The sequence below is a fragment of the Salarias fasciatus genome, chromosome 23 (genome assembly GCF_902148845.1).
Source record: "Salarias fasciatus chromosome 23, fSalaFa1.1, whole genome shotgun sequence".
Taxonomy (NCBI): domain Eukaryota; kingdom Metazoa; phylum Chordata; class Actinopteri; order Blenniiformes; family Blenniidae; genus Salarias; species Salarias fasciatus.
Window position 1 is genome coordinate 25,993,170 of NC_043766.1, and position 18,402 is coordinate 26,011,571.

The window sequence follows — 18,402 nt, forward strand, 5'->3', positions numbered from 1 at the left end:
AAAGGTACAATAAGTAAGAAATTTCCTACAAAATTAGTTAAAATCATTCCCATTTTTCACCTTTCCTTGAAGAATCATGAGTATGTTATGTGATGTAATACTACGTATTGCAACTTTAATATAAAATGGCATGATTAGATAATGAAGGCCCATTAAGTCTCCTTTCGTGGATGGGTGTTGGTATTCCCAACTCACACATCCAGGAGAGCATAACGCAATTCAGGGTCGTGTAGACGATCAACGATCCTCCCAACTGTTTTTATGGTTTCTTTGTCCCGATGTCCAGGTAACATTGTAGGTCTGCTTGTAAACCTTGCAGTCACACCTTCTTTCCCAATATGTTGCTGCTTTGTAAATTTCACTGATTGCACTGATATGCTGTGTTACACTGCCCCCTCTGGCCATCAGTGGGATTACTCTGCAAGCTCCATGAATAGTGTCAAAGTACATAATGAAGTCGGAAACAGGCAGATTGAGTTTAGATGAGTCTTTGAGGTGGGAATTCCTGAGTAGGTGGAAGGAAAATTACTCACCTTTGGTCTTCCTCTTACGTATTTTCACTGCAGTGGGAATAAAATGTATTATTGGTGCAGCAAACTGTAATCAAAACACACGAAGAAATATATTTTAAGGTGTAAGTAACCCAAACGTCTATTTGTCGAAAGTTAAACTCACTTCAGGCTGCAGATCATTTGCTTCACAGCAAGTTGTGTATTTCAGTTGAATTCCTGATTGCCTGCATTTTAACATTTAATGATAATGTAGTGAAAAACCGAGCCAAAAGTTAATTATATATATTTTCTGTTGATGAGTACAAGTTGAAGGCTTTCCCTTTCAAAGTGTATCCCACAGTAAATCTCCACAACTTAGACTCCTGAAATGCTCCTTTGATATAGTCCTGCATTTTATTTAATCTGCAATTAAAACACGACATTCAAAGCACTGTTGTCTTTGAAATTGTTGTGAGGTCTTACAGCTTTGTGTTTGTCTAAATTGCTCTTTTTTGTGTTGTCCTGATGTTGCCCTCCTGCCACCATACCAGTTTCTGCTTTACTCAGAATCTGTTGCCTGCACATGTCTGCCACAACAGATCAGATTCTCACATTTCAATCGGCGTCCTTTTTCCCATTCTCTGACACTCACTCCTTCCTTTTCTGTTCCTCTTCTAGGGCCCAGCAGGACGAGCCGGCCCACCTGGATTGAAAGGTGATAAGGTGATCTAAATATTGTATCTCAATATATATTACAGTGAATCCATTTGAAATGTGTAGATAATAAGACATGGCCTTATAAGAAAGCTTAACATCAAGTGGTTGTTTAGAGTTTCGATATCAGCTTTTATGACAGTTTGGAATTTGTTGAAATTCTTGTCGCATGTAGAGATTCTATATATATTTACACAGTGATTTCTGGAGCAAGGTGGTGTTGTGTTATATTTCTGTATGACTCTATGATATTTAGGGTGACGTGGGACAAAGGGGCGAGCAAGGAGAGATGGGGTACCAAGGTGATAAGGTCAGTCTCCTGTCTCGGCAGCATCACATTCTATCTGAAACATCTGCTGTGAAGCAATAGTCTAAATGCAACGGCACTGATTTCCCCAGATCAGAAACTTTGCTTTGTGAGTCCCCGCACAATATGAAACAGGTTTTATTGGAGACATACGTGATCTAACAGTGGCTGTAATTTTTTAAACGTGTAGCAGTGGTCTTTGTTTTTCCTCCTATGAGGACAAATACATGGAAAATAGCAGCAATTCTCAAAACAAGATTTGTCTCAGCTAAATCGAAAAAAGATGACTCGACATAATTACACAGATGCAGTGTGTGTGTGTGTGCGTGCGCGTGTGTATGTCTGTGTGTGCGCGCGTGTGTGTGAGTGAGAGAGAGAGAATAAATGCAGATTCTGGGTCATTAATCCCAATAAAGTCACCACATAAAGCTTGTGTAGTATGAAGAAAGGTTTGCACACATATGCACTTCCAGACCTGCATTCTGATATCTGAAAATGGATTTGATGAATTTAAAAGAAGAAGAAGAAATGCACCAAAGAAACAGGATACCAGTGTATTTTCATCTTTCAGGGTGCTGTTGGAGCACCTGGTGTTACCGGGCCCAGAGGGAAACCAGGACCACCGGTATGTTTGATTGTCTGTGGAAACATTTTACTGGGAGTGTTTTTATATGTGCATTTGTGCTTGTCTAATATTGTAGTAGCAGCTTTGTGGGGCTTTTATAGATAAAGCCAAGTAAACAGAGAACGCAGTGACATCTGGACTGTTTGGGCTTGTAAACTAAAAGCAACATTCCAGTTTTTTCTTACAAATTGTGGGTCTACAGGTTCTTTGGAAAGAGGGTGAAGTGAGACAACGTGTTCAGACTGCTGTTTGTTTGCTTATCTTCGAAGCTAAACCAAGATTAGGACGACAAGAAAAAACAAAAAGAGATTGAACATTCAAAGCTCACAAAAGAGGTTAAATGTTCAAAAATCTCCGACTAATTCTAGGTGAAGTGTCAAATAAGGAGTTTACAGATTATTAACATAAAACTAGAAGAAAGAAAGAAGCTTCACAGAGAGTCAAATCACATTTGCTTCACCAAACTACTTTCAGTTTACCAATGCAGTGTGCAAAAGAAGCTCCTGCTACATAAAATGCTACCAAAGCTTTTGATCCACTGAGTGGTACCTGCTCCAGCCTGCACTGCATGTGGCTGCTGTCTTATTACGCTGTCTGTCACTTCAGATATTTAGAGATGAAATCCTGACTGGGCTGCCTGAAAGCTGACATTTAGTAGACTTAAACAAGCCTTATGTAGTCATAGAAGAGGGATCTCAGATGTTTGCATTGATTTTGTAGTTTGTTGAGTCATACAGATTTTTTTTTTAAGTAGGCATAGTTGAAACTGGAAAGTCTTATTTAACATGTCCTATTTGCATTACTAATTTAACGGTATTTATTTTTTTATTTAACTTTACCTGATTGCACAGCTTCGGTTCAACTCAGTTCATAACATGTTGCACTCGTATAACTTGTGAGTGAAAAATAAACCTCTTGAATCTTCTTTTATTTTGAAACAGGGTAGAATTGGAGACATGGGCATGCAGGGACCACCTGGGCCGCCAGGACCAGAGGTAGGACATGCACATAAACATTTTCCACTTCTATTCATTGTCGGTCTTTGTGTCTGTAATTTGTGGTGAACTATTCTTCCTGTGTGCAAAGAAACCTGAAGAGAAAACATTACAAGAACAATAACCGGTCATTTTTACTGAAGAATTTAAAGCTTGGGATTTGGTTTTAAATGAAAACACATCTTTAATGCTATTTCTATCTGTAGTAAATATATGAGCTCCAGTACATATTTTCTGAATATCAGTTCTGAAATGTGCAGGACTAGTTCTGTTTTAATGCTTCTGTTGGTCGGCCACACTTTAACGCTGAATATGCTGTATATCAAATTATTTTTCCCTTCACATTCAGTAGTGTCAATAATACATAGATTAAACTTGGTCAAGATCTCAGGGAAAGAAAAACTAAGTCATTACTCTAAATAAAGTCAGAGACTGATGATGACACAAAACCTGACTGAAAAGTCGAAAATTCGAAAAAATAAAAATGAAGTGATGACGTCTGAGGACAATATTTTGGGCCATAAAGTCGAAGGAGATTACAGGTTGTGACTGTAATTCACATTAGAATCAATACTGAACATATGCATCTAATTCTAATTCATGATGCCAACAATAAAACTGAGGAGATTATTTATTTATTTATTTTTACTTACATGGCTGCAAACGTGATTGTTTTGCAGAAGCGTGCGACCGTGAGGCGGTAATTATAGCTTGTTTCACTGTTTTACGTGTTCCTCTTGGCAATTTACTGGTGCGGGAAAAAATCTGAAATTTACTGATCTTATGTGTAGCTGCACAGAAGCATGATTCAGTAAAAAGGTGAGATGGTAGAATAAAACTTTTATATAATTTTTTTTCAGAACATTGTAGTAAAATAGAGAAGGATGGAGCACAAGCACACTCCTATAAAAGATAATCATCTTGCTGGTGTTTACTTTTCTATACGAGTGTGTAATATGTGGGCACAAAACCAAGACAGAGCTTCTTTTGTAGCTGCTCCCAATAAAGAATATCATCAAAGACATTAGTTTCAAACTCATGGTGGGGGTGGTAAAGTAGCAGATAGCAGCTGAAGAATGTAAATTTCACGGTGCTGCACATTCAGTGATTTAGCTGTTGGCTCGGCTGACTATTCAAAGATGACGACGAACACATGGGGACTAGTGGATTGCTTCCACCAAGGCGCACTGACATGGTGCACAGTCAATATCATTACAGTATTATAATTTTATTGACAGTGATGCCATCAAAATATGCCTAATATGCACTATTTGTGTGTCGTCATTTTCTAAAAACAATAATAAACCTTTTGTAAATATCACTATCTTCAGTATCTGTGATGCACACTGATCCAAGCATTTATAGACCTTCACCTGTTCTTTTTATAACGTCCTAAATCCACTTGATCTTAGCTTTAATCCATGATCTGATGTCTTGGAAAGCAGAGGAGGAATAAGCATTGCCATTTACTATGGCTGTAGACGTCTAATCTTAGTGATTTGTCCAACATCTGAAAATCTGTTGGATGAATAACAGTGAAATGTATCGTCTTTTAGTTTTCTAATAAGTCGCTACTGACCTTTAACAGGAGTGGCTTTTTCCTTCTTTTGCTAATGATGTCTCATTTACCCAAAACTTTACAACGCATATCTGTGTCATCAAAGCTTCCTGCTCTGTCATATTCATCCAGCAGTGTGTGTTTAGAAGTAGAGACGATTTCACCTTGTGGCAAATGAGTTGATGCTGCTGCGAAGTACGTAAAACACATGGAAAATGTCAACGGCGCTGCTCTCAGGAGTGCTGGTTGATCAAAGGTCACACAGGCCACAGCCAGCAGGCATGTTTTCTGAAGTGAATGATTGTGTCGTGGCAGGCAGGCCTGAAGGTATTTCGATTTTTGGAGCTTGGAAGCAATCTATCACTAGTTTTACATAAATTTTCTATAAACCCGCCTTCACTTAAGAAAGGTTCGGTGTCTCTCTGATACAGATTTATGCAGGAGGCCTTCAGTGATGTACAAAGAGATTGTGCATCAGAGCACAAGCTGGACAGTTGTTTGCTGCCATCCTATCTCTCTTACTTCGTTCCAGGAAATGTATAGAGTCAAAAAAAAAAAAAAGAAGAAGAAGAAGAAACTTTTAAGAAGTGATAATATCACATCATACTAATGAACCTCTGCTGATTTTGTAAGGGGTTTCCTGGAGACATTGGAGTGCCAGGACCCAATGGCCCACCAGGACTAAAGGTACAGCAGCATCTCCACCTTCCTCTCATTCCATGCATTTGTCCAACCATTTGCTCCATGCAGCTGAGATCTTGTCTCTGATTGTCTTACAGGGTTTGCAGGGTGCAAGAGGACCTCAGGGTCCACCAGGGCCACAGGGACCACAGGTAACTCAATTTCACACCCAACTTTCTTCCAAGCGTCTGTGCAGTACTTGGTCCACAGATACTGGGAAGTGGAAAATATGACTCATTAAGGGATTTCCATTCCATCGTTTGCACAAGACCCGCTTAATCGTCGCCGCACCTCCCGTTTCACATCTAATCTTATCTCAAACAGTTGCAATTCAAACCCCAGTGGGATCACCCCCCCCCCACCCCCCCATCCCCTCCCTCCCCTCCCTCCCCTCCCCTTGCCATATCTCTTGCGGCATGTTCCACTGGGTGAAGTCATGATTCACCATTGGGTGCTTATAAAAACAAGACTGAAAGTTTTCCAGCCATGGAAAAAAAAAAAAAAAAAGAACAGGAGCTTTTGGAAGGCGTTCAATTTTTTATTGTGCTGAGTGTTACAGGATTGACTGTTCTGGCACCTGTTCAAAAAAGTGCAAAGTTGGACAACTTACTCAGTTTTCACACTTCAGATACAAGCATTGTGATTGTGACGCCCAAAAGTCAAGAAAATTGACAAGGCACATTTATACGTTCAGATATTTTTATACATGTACATCACTAGTTGTGTTTCAGAAACTTGAATGCAAAATTAAGTTCTGTCTATCTATCTATCTATCTATCTATCTATCTATCTATCTATCTATCTATCTGTCAGTGTTTGGGTGTGTGTTGTTTGATGTGGCAGCTGTATTTACTTGGCGCTCAGGATTTCAGGTTTTGTTGTTGTCTGATGGACTGCTGTGCATTTTTTCAGGGTGATGAAGGACCGCTCGGCCCACCCGGCAGCGCTGGCCCTACTGTAAGAATTCCCGGACGCGTATACTTCAACATACACAAACATACAAAGACAAACATGCACATGAGTTGGGAGTCCTGCAGGTTGTTTGAACAGTACGAGATGTGATAAACACGATGTGTCTGTGGAAAGCTGCTCATTTGATAAACACAGATTTCTATCTCTGAGTTGACAGAAGTCACAGATTTTAGCTTCAGAAGAGCGTTCGTTAACTAGTTCATTCATCTCTCGGTATGTTCACTCAGATTTATGCACATGTGTGAAGACTGTAATAAATCTTTCATCAATGGAGCGCCATTACTACGATTCACCATGGCAACCGCCACCCCAGCTGGAGTAACAGTTTCAATACATGTTTATGGAGAGTATGAGCCCATTGACAGAATAAAAAACAGCTGCAGCAGCAGAAAAAAAAAAAAAAAAAGGGGGTGTGGGGGTGACTAGTGTGGGATAGTATCACAGCTCCAGTTGATGTTAAAACTTTCATGTAGAATTAAACAATTTAACACTCTTTCTTGAGAGCATGGTCGAAAAATATTGAAAAAGAAGCTATTCAACAAAAATGTGTTTTCTTTCATCAGATTAAAGGCCATGAAAGTGAAACATGTATGGAAGGATTAGTGCAACTATCACAAGGTTAATCCATGAGAGAGAACAGCAGTAATTGTGCGAGATCAGTGATTAAAAGTCAGTAGAAGTGTTTTTGTTGTTGTTGATCATTTTTGCTGGGTGTTGTTGTGGCCTCGGGGAACAAAGTGTGAGTGAGTGTAGAGGTGCAGGTTTGACTGACCTGTAGCGCCTGCCTGAGGTCAGCAGGTCAAGCAGGTGTTGAGCTGGTGGGGAGAGGTCACGCAGCCTCTGGTCCTCCTGGGAAAGCCAGAGAAGTTTATATTTCTTCACATATTTTCTATGCAGTTCAGAAAAGCAGAAGTAAGCCCAACAGCGATCTATTAGAAATACTGATTTGTCGTGTAGAGGGCAATAGAAAAAGAAAACTTTTATTCCAATGACCAGTTCATTGAGTGCTTATCAGAAGCTTACAATGGAAAACAATTGGGGTATTATAACACATTTGATGGAGTTCTCTATACTGAGCCTGGAGCTGTTTGAAGGAAAACAGATTCAACACCAAGCAGATTAGAGACGGAGCGACTGACAGCTCGTGTCTGACGGCTGGTTCAGTCTGTTGCTCAGGAGCAAAAGAGCAAAATTAATGAGTTTGTTGACTGCCTCATTCACTAAAGAGGTTTCAAAGAGGTTTTGTTGCCTTTTGATCATTACTAGTGTGTCTGTGCTTGTATTTGTTTCTGTAGGGGAGACCTGGTAGAAAAGGATACCTTGGTGAACCTGGACCCGACGGCTTAGAGGTGAGTCCAGTTTACAAAACGTACTCATTGCATGTGTCAGTACGGTGCTGTATGATCACTAAATATAAAACATATACTTTTAAGATAGTTTTTGACATATTGAGCAGACAACTTGTTTATTTTCTGTCTTAGAGTTCAGTGAAAGGTGTTTGCATAATTTACTGTCCCCATCAGGATACATTCTCTGTTTCAAAACCCGGGCTCTGCCTCCTTAACATCACTTATGATTCCTTAAAATCCAATTCTTAAGTCTGTCCTCCAGGACAGCATTACCCTTCACGGCCATCCATATCCCAAAATATGATTTAGTTACATATTTATATTGTACTCAAGTTAATTTTTGTAGGTATTTGAATTTTAGCATTTTTCCACTTCAACTCCATTTATTTTAGCTCCAACATCTGTACTTTCTGCTTCAGAGTTACAGTGAAAGGAACAGGTTATCTGCAGTTATTGATACTGAAGCTGCTTAAGTTATTCAATTCAAAAGTGATCAACTTACATCGATCATGTTGTAATACTTTCTTTTTCCAAAAAGTCGTCCCGCCTCAGAGCGGTGATTTGCATTCTGATAGTATTACATAAACAAGAGCTTTGCTGTTTGCATGTATGTGCACATGACTCCTTCCTTAATTTCATACTTTACTTTGACTTATATGAACTTTTACACAGTTAATACTCTTTTGCTGAAGTAGTTTGAGCACTTTTGCAAACTTTTGAGGGTCACCAAAAAGACATTACATTCCTCTGTTCTCAATTTGGGATATGAAAAAAAAGTTTTCTTGGGGACTTGTCTGAAAATACAGTGTAGGTCATTTCATTACATTAAATTACTTTTTAAAAAAAACTGTTTTATTCAAAGTTGTGAAAGAAATACACCCTGACAATGTGTTAACTTTAAATGTCTTTCTTTTTGCAGTAATTAACATTTCCTTCTCAAGCATTGGCTACATTTTAGTAGTTACAGTAACTAACTACAGCATTTCACTTTGAGTGTAAATCTTGTTTTTTCTCACATTGTCAGTGTCATCTTTCAGTTTTCACTTCAGGTTTTCTCTGGCTGTAAGTGGCCTTTGAACTCACCACAAATGCACTGTCATGTTTCAAGAGTTTATTATTCTAAATTATGGCTTAGTGCTCACCTCTGAGCACCAGTGCCTGTATATTAGCCGCCCTGTTATTGCGTCGACTTACTGTGTTGTAAACATGCTCCCAATTGGCAGAGATATGTATTTTGTTCACAGCCATCATTATACGTGGTTAAAAGCCACACTAACAAGCAGCTCCAGAATAATCCCATCAGTCAACCATGTGTGTGTTCCTTTTTACACTTGTAATATCCTGTCAATACTGGGGGCTTTGTGGTGTCTGAGACCTCTTTAATTTGAGGAAACTAACCAGCGCCCTGTTTGATGTGTACTGTGTGCAGGGAGAGAAAGGGGACATGGGAAACGTTGGAAAAAATGGACCACAAGTAAGTTTCTTTTACACTTCTAATGATGAGAGCTAACAGCTGTCATTCTGCGGATTTGTAGCTTTTCATTAAATCCTCATCTTTCTGTGTTAAAGTAGATCCTGTGGCGAGATTTTAATGACCTCCAGTTCCTATCTTTACATGCTTAAAATATGTCAAGAAATTGAATTAAGCTACCGATAGGATGCTTAAAAAAGGCAATGGAGCTGCTGTACTTGTGGAGGAAGTTACAGGAGCACCTATACTGACGTCTTCCTGTTTTCCTGACCCACTTCTTTTAAGTTAAGAGAAATCTGGAAGATCTGCAACCACCGAATAGTGTTTTAATCCCGGAATTGGCAGAAGATTGCAGCAGAACAGAAGGAACACCAATTATAGGTCCTCTGTGGAAGTGACCTCATTTGAGTTGCACATTAGTTTATGGCTTAAGGCCTGCAAATGTGCTGCACAAGAATCACACTCACAGTGGCATGCTATCAGCGCTGCTGCAGGAAATGCTGATTCAAAAATATGACAGTTTTCGTCCTTTAAGTGACCTCGCAAATACCCCAAAACATCTGTCTTGAGATTGTTGCTGAGGCAGTCAATTCACGGTTTTATATGTCTGTCTGTATGTTTTATGCATCGCTTAATGCTTTTTACCCATAACAGATCGTCCGGAGAAATGCCGGGATATGTATCCCCTCTTGTAAAGTCCTCTCAAACACAAGTGCTTTGAACATCCAAAGTATGTCTATCCTTCCCAGAGGCCCCTTAATGCTAATATTTGCATTCTGTGCATAGTAGAGGCAACCAAGTGGGCCTTGTTGAACTGCAGTGTTGCTGCAGTGCACATATGAGAGGCATTAAGCAGTTACTGAGTTGAGGGGCCTTTGAAGCCAAACAGGAACCATGGGGCTATGCAGAGGGAAAAAAGAAGAAGGAAAAGAAAGACTCCGAAACATATGGAGGCTCTAATGAACGCCATTACATCACTGTTCAGATAAATTGAAAGTGTAAGAAACAGTGAGACTCCTGACCCCGGGTTGACGGAGTGAGCCCTCTGTCCACCTGCCTTCACTGAGTGCCCACCTTGAGGCCTCTCACAAGCTGTTACAAGTAAAATTTTACTGGATGTTTTAAGAGTCTAGGGTATTTTACCCAATTTGGATTAGCCGCGGAGTGCTCCATTTCCATGTCACCCTCCAATCTTCAGCTAGTAAATGTCAATCTATATGCTTTGATTTTCATGTCAGGGACTTAGTGTGTGCTTACGCCAGTGTAGGAAAAAAGAGACATGTGAGGGAGTGGCTTCATACGCTTAACGACATGTGACTCGGGCTGTATTTCTTTCTTTCTTGTAAGGTTAATGGCTCCATCAATGCTCTTGTGACCTGAGCTGTTATAACTGAGAAACCAGATCGCCTTCAAAACATGACTGTTACGCTCCCATGTCAAGGGCCTATCATGTGGAAAACCCTTTAAAACCATTTCCTTCTGTTAAATGATACCGGGTACCACACTGTCCCACTTCATGTCCCAATTAAGGGATTTGTGGTCAATTTAGAGCTCCCGTTCCCATGTCTGCAGGCTGTATCCCGTCACCGACACTCTGCTACTAAAGCGCAACTCAGCTGCTTTGCGCCCGTTCAGCGGGATAATACTCTTAAGATGATGAGACAAGAGCAACACATTAAAGCTGTCTGACGTTTTTAGCCAAATTAGGAAGGGGCACACGGAAGAAAATCTTTCTTTCTTTCTCTTTCTCACTGAAAAGATTAATGATCGGGGCAAATGTAAAAGTGACTTTTAAAATTTGATAGAGTTTGTGTGACGGCATCAGGGTTTGGATTAATGCAGATTTTTTTCAAGTTTATTCTGCGTAAAGTGCAAGTGGTCCTATATAACAACAACAACAACAAAAAGTTGTAGCTTAACCATTTCGTGTTTGTCCATTGTGGTCTATATTTTTGTGAAGTAGTGTGAAGAATATTACTGACTCTGGAAATCACTTAGGTTCAGAATGTCCTGGTATTTTGCTTAGTACGTTTGCTGTAGTGCAGTGAATTTGTAGCATTGTGGTCTCACGTCTGGCTTGTTTTGGTTGGGTGTCAGTGCATCGCCTCTACCCTCACTGCTTATCGTCTCCTTTCAGTTCTTGCATTCGTGCTCTCTCTGAATTTTGTTTTACAAACTTGACAACAATGACAGCATTTTATGCAGTTGCCCTTTGCCTCAGCAGTAAATCTCACTGTCAGTCTTAAACTCCACGTCGTCCACCACAGACGCTGGCCCGGGTCCAGACCAGAGCCCCTGTCCCAGATGACTGATCTGGAAGTGATTAAGTACCACTGATAACTCCCACATTTAGATTAGCAAGTATTTCCCCATAAGGACTTCCTTACAAAGATTTTTTTTTTTTTTTTCCTCTGGGTGGGTGGGTTGAGGGTGGAAACTCTACCAAGTTTCCATATGTTGTGACATTAAAATCTAAGTTGTAATTCCAAATTGTTACAATTGAGTAAATTGCTGAAGTATTTCAGCTTCATTTTTTGTTTCCATTCGTCTTTGATTCTTTTTGAGCAATAAATAATATTCATTATACAAAAGGCTTGCACAGAACAAAATCAATAATTCAAATACTTGAATAGAAAGACAAATAAACAAAACAAAAAATAAATACATAAGAAGCCCATTCCTTTTTTAATTCTACTTGAAAAGGAGTGGGAAGAACAGAACCTGTTTGATCCCACCCCAAAGTCCTCATTAGTCACTTGATAGAGGATTTTTTAAATACTTCCTGTCGTTAACTAAAAAAAAAGCAAGAACAACGACATCCGAAGTGCAATGGCTCAAACTCAGAAACTCGATGTGGAAACAAACAAACACAAGGCAACGTTTCATGACAGATTATTTATGTAACATGGTTGTTAGGACCCTCTTTCTTTATATTGTGACCAGACCATTTGCTTATAAAGCAGCTTGAATCGGTGGATATTTTGGCCTTGCGTGTGTTTTATATCCAGGCTGTTCCAAAATTTACCTCCACGTACAGACACACGAAAACCTCTTTGAGTGGTTCTAAATTAAGGTACTGTAAATTTCCGTATCCCCCATCTCACCTGTATCGTGATTAATTTTTGTATATTATGTGGTAGTAATTTGTTAAATGCTTTTGATAGAACTATAGATGCATAATATTGTACAAGATCATGGAGTTTTAGTTTTGATAGTTTGATAGTTTTGTTTGAATAAACAGATTATGAGTGTGTTCTAAGAATCCAGTGTTGTAAATAATCTGTACTGCTCATTTCATTAATGGTGGATTAATTGTGAATTGATAACTGTTTCCCCAAACTTCAACAGCTTGCCTTCTTTGCAGACAATTGTTTGGTACCACGAGTCATTACAAAGTTGCAGACATTTCTAGTGATATTCTTACATTATGACTTCCATATGGGGTTGCAAAACAGATGTGGAATTCATAATGTGTGTGCCAAGGTCACTGGCAAGTGTTGGTGTTTGCTTTTGTGTTCTTTTTGCTTCTGCATCTTGCTCTGTCTGGGTATTTATTTTCATCCATGTGAGACGCACAAAAATAGCAAAATAATTTCTATTTCTAGTCATTAAAGTCACAATGTAAATGTGAGTGAAAGTAAGTAGCTCGTGCGAAATTGTTTTCACTCTCGGCGTTGTTCTTCTTCTCTGCAGCAGCCTTTGCTTTCTGCTCGCCCCAAGCATTACGCCGCTGTGTTGTTTGTGACGCTCCAGCTGTTGAGCTAAGAAGTAGACGAACAAGCATCAGGTTTATTTATTGTCTTCTGATGTGTCTGTGTTCATCAGTATTTGTTGTTCTCCTCTCTCCTCCTCTCCAGGGTCCGCTCGGCCCGATTGGGATAGCTGGGGTGATGGGCGTTCCAGGTGAAAAGGTAAGGGGTCTGTGCGTCTCTGTCATTACGCTGTCAGACAGCATCAGCTGCTTGCTCGTCAGTGGCAGACCCCTGTAATTAAGTCTGTGTTAAGCAGCCATAACTTGAGGCCCAAGAGGCCCCCCGGAACACATGCTTGCATAAACTCTCAACACTCTCACATCCACACCGATAACAATGTCAAATCCAGACACTGGATCGCCGTCAGAGCCACTCGCTTCTAACTGCACTGCGCCGTTGAAGCAGCCGAGTCAAGAGAACTTTTCATTCACTCGACGGTGTGCTGCTGCAGCAGACTGTAGTTCTTTGCTAAATGCATAAACTGGAGCAGCACCAAGCAACACAAATGTAAAATGCTGTTCAGACGTGTTTCCTCATGCATCCGTTCAAACCCACAGGAAGTGCATCTGGAGATTGTGAAATGATTTTCCATGTTGCTTGAATATTGACTATTGATAGTCCTCTGAAAGACAGATTTTATTGTTTCCACCATTGTTCTCGTTCTCTGAGAACAGCCTGTTGTCGTTCCCTTCCTACCCAGTAGACCCGCTTACAGGCCATCTGCCTATCAGATTATTGCTCGTCCCTCCGCTCCTCGTACTAAAAATCTTGCTCCTTTTCCAACCTGTCAATCTGTCCTCACCAGGAACACACTGACCACTCAAAAAAAAAAAAAATCTCATTATATTTTATATTGTATATGTAGATATTAGGGATGGGACGGGATCTCGTGTCACAAGATCTCGCGAGATCGAAATGCCGCGAGATTTCTCGTCCATGCGTTGAACGATATTGAGTACATTTACATGCAGGCAACAACCTCTTCTTAACTGGAATATTGACGGAATAATACATTACATGGCGCACAGCCATGTTAAAACATGCAAAAACCCGAATATGCTCATATTCATATTTAAAACCCGGTCGAAAGGGACATGAAATACTGTTCTGCGCATGTTCTATCCGCAAGGAATCTTGGTCTTTTGAGTACACAAACTACTTGTGATACAGTTCAATTGCTACTAAGTAAATAAAATGTGCAGAAACGATCGTTCAGTTCTTCTCTTTTATTGAAAAAACGGTGCATCGCATCATTGAACATATCACCACGTTTTGCCGGCTCACACTCTTTTTCTCACAACATGCAGAGAGAGCCTGCAGCAGCTGTGGCGCCCTTCTTCCTCTGTGGTGTCTGTGTAAAATAAGGTTGAACATGCAAACAGCACACCTAGTGGCATGAAGTGCAAATGCAGCCATGGTGTCGTCTGTGCGCCGCGGTATGAATGGGGATATCGCTGACCATGTGAACGTTGAAATCTCGTCTTGTCTCGATCTCGTGGACTCAATCTTGTGAGACATCTCGTCTATTGGAATTTGTCTCGTCCCACCCCTAGTAGATATAGATATATAGATAGACAGATAGATTGATAGATAGATTTGCATTTACCATTCATAGTACCACCAACATGTTTCAAACCACCTGCATGTAGTAACTGCTTTCTGCAGCTGTTGACCCACTACATTTAAGAAGTTGGGGGCTTTAACTGTTGAGGTTTTGCATGAGAGTTTAATTTTCTAACTTTCTCTGTTTTTGTTATCCAGGGCGACCGAGGGCCGCCGGGTCCAACAGGTCCAGTTGGAGAGAAGGGGCCAACAGTGAGTGTCCCATTCAATGCTCTGCATAGCTTGACAAACTTTGTTGCAGTAGTGTATAGTAACTATGACTTTCCAACAAATCAGCAATAATACAACCACTAAGCACCGCTTGAATGCTCAGCTCTGTAAACGACTGTTTGAGGTTGATGATTATAAAACTGAACCACGAGGCAGTTTTGGCTGTAAGTTTTGGCAGATGTTCTTCGGTTCCGTGGTTTAGTCGTGAAAATGAAGACGCATCCACTAGTTTCCCAATTATTTCCTTTATTCTACAATATTGTGACTTTTGTATACTTGTCCATGCAAATCCTTCCAAAACTTAAGCTGCATCATGTCATTATGGTTTTATATACTGTATGTCTAATAGTGAGTTGATTTTGCAGTTTTAGCCCATTCACTGATGTGCAGGATGTTCATGAATGAAAATTATTTTGGCAGTTGAGCCCGCAGAGGGAGTAAGAATTTCTGCTGCTGCAGAAACACTGATTCTGCATCATTTTTGACCTTGAAAGAGAGTCTGGGTTGCATCCTTCCTTGTCCCTGGCTTGGATTTGCTCCATGTCTGTAGCTTTGGGCCCCGGTCTGGCTGCAACAAGTGACTGATTGGCTGGCTGGAGGAGAGAGTGACTAATCTGGTGGCCGGCTGAATTGTTGGCTGCAAATGTGTAATTGATTGAAATAGAGAGAGGGAGAGAGGGAGAGAGAGAGATAGAGAGAGAGAGAGAGAGAGAGAGAGAGAGAGAGAGAGAGAGAGAGAGAGAGAAATGGAGAATTTCATGACATGTGTAAAGAAATATGGTGATTTGTTTGAACCAATTTGTGCTGTAGTGTAGCCACATTGATAAAGACAAACACAGAGTCTTCAGGCTAATTATCAACGAGAAACATATGATGGCTTTCTGCTTACAGATGATCTGCAGGCATTAGTATGTTTCTGCCAAACCTCAATTCACTTTAACAACACCGACTTTTTTTAATGTCTTTGAATTATTCCTTTATAGCTTATTATCATGTTATAATGGGTGGTGATGAGACATACCCAGCTGTTGTTTTATTCCCTAACACCTTTGAGCACGTGTCAGGACTATATAATCCGCATTTAAAACCAACAACAGCAGCAAAAAACAATGCTGCCAACTCTGTGCTGTACAAGCTCTAGCCGTACACTGCACCACAGTGACATGGTTTGCTTTTTTACATTTCTGTGTGTTTTTTTTTTTCTTTTTTTTTTCTTTCAAGGGGTATCCAGGGTTGCCAGGAAGTCCAGGAGACATTGGAATGCAAGGTGCACCAGTAAGTGTGTTACCTTCATTTCCCACATGAAATAGTTACGTTGTTGTGCAACACACAACCTGCAAATTTATAATAGCATTAAAATATTGTACTTACTTTTTTTCTTGTTTTTTTTCTGCATGCATAGTTTTCTCAGCATTTCCATGTTTTGTTTTGCTTTGTCTTTTTTGTTCAGTTGCCATTCTCATTGAGGTTTATCTGATTTTAATGATTTTCTGTGAAGCTGGAATCTCTTCCTGTTCTCTGAGCTTTGAATTTCCTTCATTGCTAGATTTACTCTGATCATGAAGCTTAGAAAAATCAAAGGTTCAATTAGATATAAGGTCATAGTTTATTAGTATATTAATAATAGTTAAACTTAATGTCACAGTGAATCTATTTTCCACAACTCAGCACACACAGTGCACCTTAGCAGCTGATAGTTAAGTCTTTGTTTTCCTGGCATTTGGTTCATTTAACAACTAATAATGCTGATTAAAAGATATGCGGTCAGGTTCAGGCTGGAAGTAGTTAAAATAAAACTGACACTTCTTTGTGATTTATTCATATAGCTAATGGCTACTATTAAAGCATTAAAGCTTTGTTCACCTTGTATTTCTTTCTGTTTGTCTCACTCTGTCTTCTGTCTTCTATCTCGTTTTGTTCTCTCAGGGTCTGCAGGGGCAGCGGGGAGTTCCAGGCATCGCCGGGCCAAAGGGTCGAACAGTAAGAGTGGCTTTTACCTTCAAGTGAACGAGTCCCTGGTCTAATTTTGTGTGTGCCTGCTTCACTTCAGTAGCGACCTGGGAAACTTCTCGGATCAGACGTGGTGTTTGCCTGTTTCACATCAGATTAAAGCAATTAAAAGACATATGGATGTCGCTGAACTCGACCTCAGCTCCTTTATGGGGGCAATTACAAGATTTTTATGATCCCAAAAATGGTAGAAGACATGAAGGAATGGCAAATGGATGAGGTTTGGTAATACTGGTGGGACCCCGTGTGGCTGAGAAGAGAAAGACAGCTGCAGGAAAGAAGGAGAAAATCCCTGATTATGACCTGAAACTTGGTCTCTCATGCAAGTTTTAAAAGTCAAGAAAAGAGGGGAAAAAATCAAAACTAGATTTACATGGAAGATTTTTCCTCAACAATCTTATTAAGCCCTGAAATCGTAAACCGTGGATACCCCAAAATGTACAGACTTTATTGAAACAAGATATGAAAATAATAGCATGAAATTCAAAGTATATAAAAGTATATATTAACTTTAGATTCGTCCAGCTTCTGGACCTGCTTTAGCAAAGGCAGGGTATCAGAGGGAGCTAAAGCTAACCCCAGCTGACATGGGACAAAAAGGCAGAATGCATCATCACACACACACACGCACACACACACACACACACACACACACACACACACACACACACAAAACATGTGAGAACATGCAAATTTGACACCAAAACCCTGAAATCTGCAGTCGTGCCGGGACTCTTCTGGCTGTGAGGACAAAATGCTAACTACTGCATCTCTACCCTGTGTGAAGTCCCGCAGGTCGTATTCCGCATTATTACTCCCAAACTTTCATCTCCCTGAAGAATACTTCATTGTCTTTTCTGGTAAAGTCTGTTTATTGTTAGTACTCCGTCTGCTGTCAGAGTAATGCCTCCTGTTTGTGAGCCAGACAGTCAGGGGTTTGAACCATCTTGGAAAGTGCTGCTCTCCTCATTAGTGATAATGGTCTCATGGGGGATTACACAGCTCTGAGACAAGATCCACCAATGTCTCTTTAACTTTGTTACAAACAGCAGCACATGTTGGACTTTTTAAAGTGTATTTTTTATTTTTTTGCTTAAACCCATTTTCCACAAGTTTCCTTAATCTAATAGTTTTCATCTGCTAAGCTCCAGCGCCGGATTGCAAAACAACAGCATATCCAAAGCTTTCTTCTTGAATGTGTGTCTTTTGTCGGCATCTCGAGGAAAACAGTGTCAGACAAGTGAGGAATAACTAAGACGCAGACAGCTGCGGTTCTCATGCATCGTCACTCTTCAGCAGTACCTTCCATTGACACTGTGCTCATGTATTTTTCTGCAGCTCAGTATTTTGCTGAGTGGAACAACATGTGGTAACAGTTAACATACTGTGACTTTTAGTGTTTACTGTAATCCACACGTGTCCGTTTGTGGTCACGTTTCCTGCCTTGTTGAGGTGAGAAGCACCTATCATCCAAGCCTCCCACCTTTTCATCTGTAGGTGGCCCCCATTGTTTAAGACACAAGCCATCATGAAAGAAGTAAATTTGAAAAAAAAAAACAAATGTGGAGAATAATCTTTTTAGAGAAAGTTTCATATTTCTGGTCAAGATGTTTTTTTGTTTGTTTGTTTGTTTGTTTTTTACAA

At 40.1% G+C, this 18,402-nt stretch overlaps 1 protein-coding gene across 1 annotated transcript in view; it reads left to right on the top strand.

Annotated features, from left to right (window-relative positions):
- The window catches only part of col24a1 (collagen type XXIV alpha 1 chain), a 103,492-nt gene that overhangs the window by 49,312 nt on the left and 35,778 nt on the right, over positions 1-18,402 (top strand). The window contains exons 16-28 of the mRNA XM_030083515.1: positions 1,170-1,214; positions 1,462-1,515; positions 2,084-2,137; positions 3,079-3,132; positions 5,324-5,377; positions 5,470-5,523; positions 6,284-6,328; positions 7,639-7,692; positions 9,122-9,166; positions 13,021-13,074; positions 14,677-14,730; positions 15,970-16,023; positions 16,675-16,728. Of these exons, the coding sequence (XP_029939375.1) occupies positions 1,170-1,214; positions 1,462-1,515; positions 2,084-2,137; positions 3,079-3,132; positions 5,324-5,377; positions 5,470-5,523; positions 6,284-6,328; positions 7,639-7,692; positions 9,122-9,166; positions 13,021-13,074; positions 14,677-14,730; positions 15,970-16,023; positions 16,675-16,728 (675 nt within the window). The remainder of the gene's footprint in view (positions 1-1,169; positions 1,215-1,461; positions 1,516-2,083; positions 2,138-3,078; positions 3,133-5,323; positions 5,378-5,469; positions 5,524-6,283; positions 6,329-7,638; positions 7,693-9,121; positions 9,167-13,020; positions 13,075-14,676; positions 14,731-15,969; positions 16,024-16,674; positions 16,729-18,402) is intronic.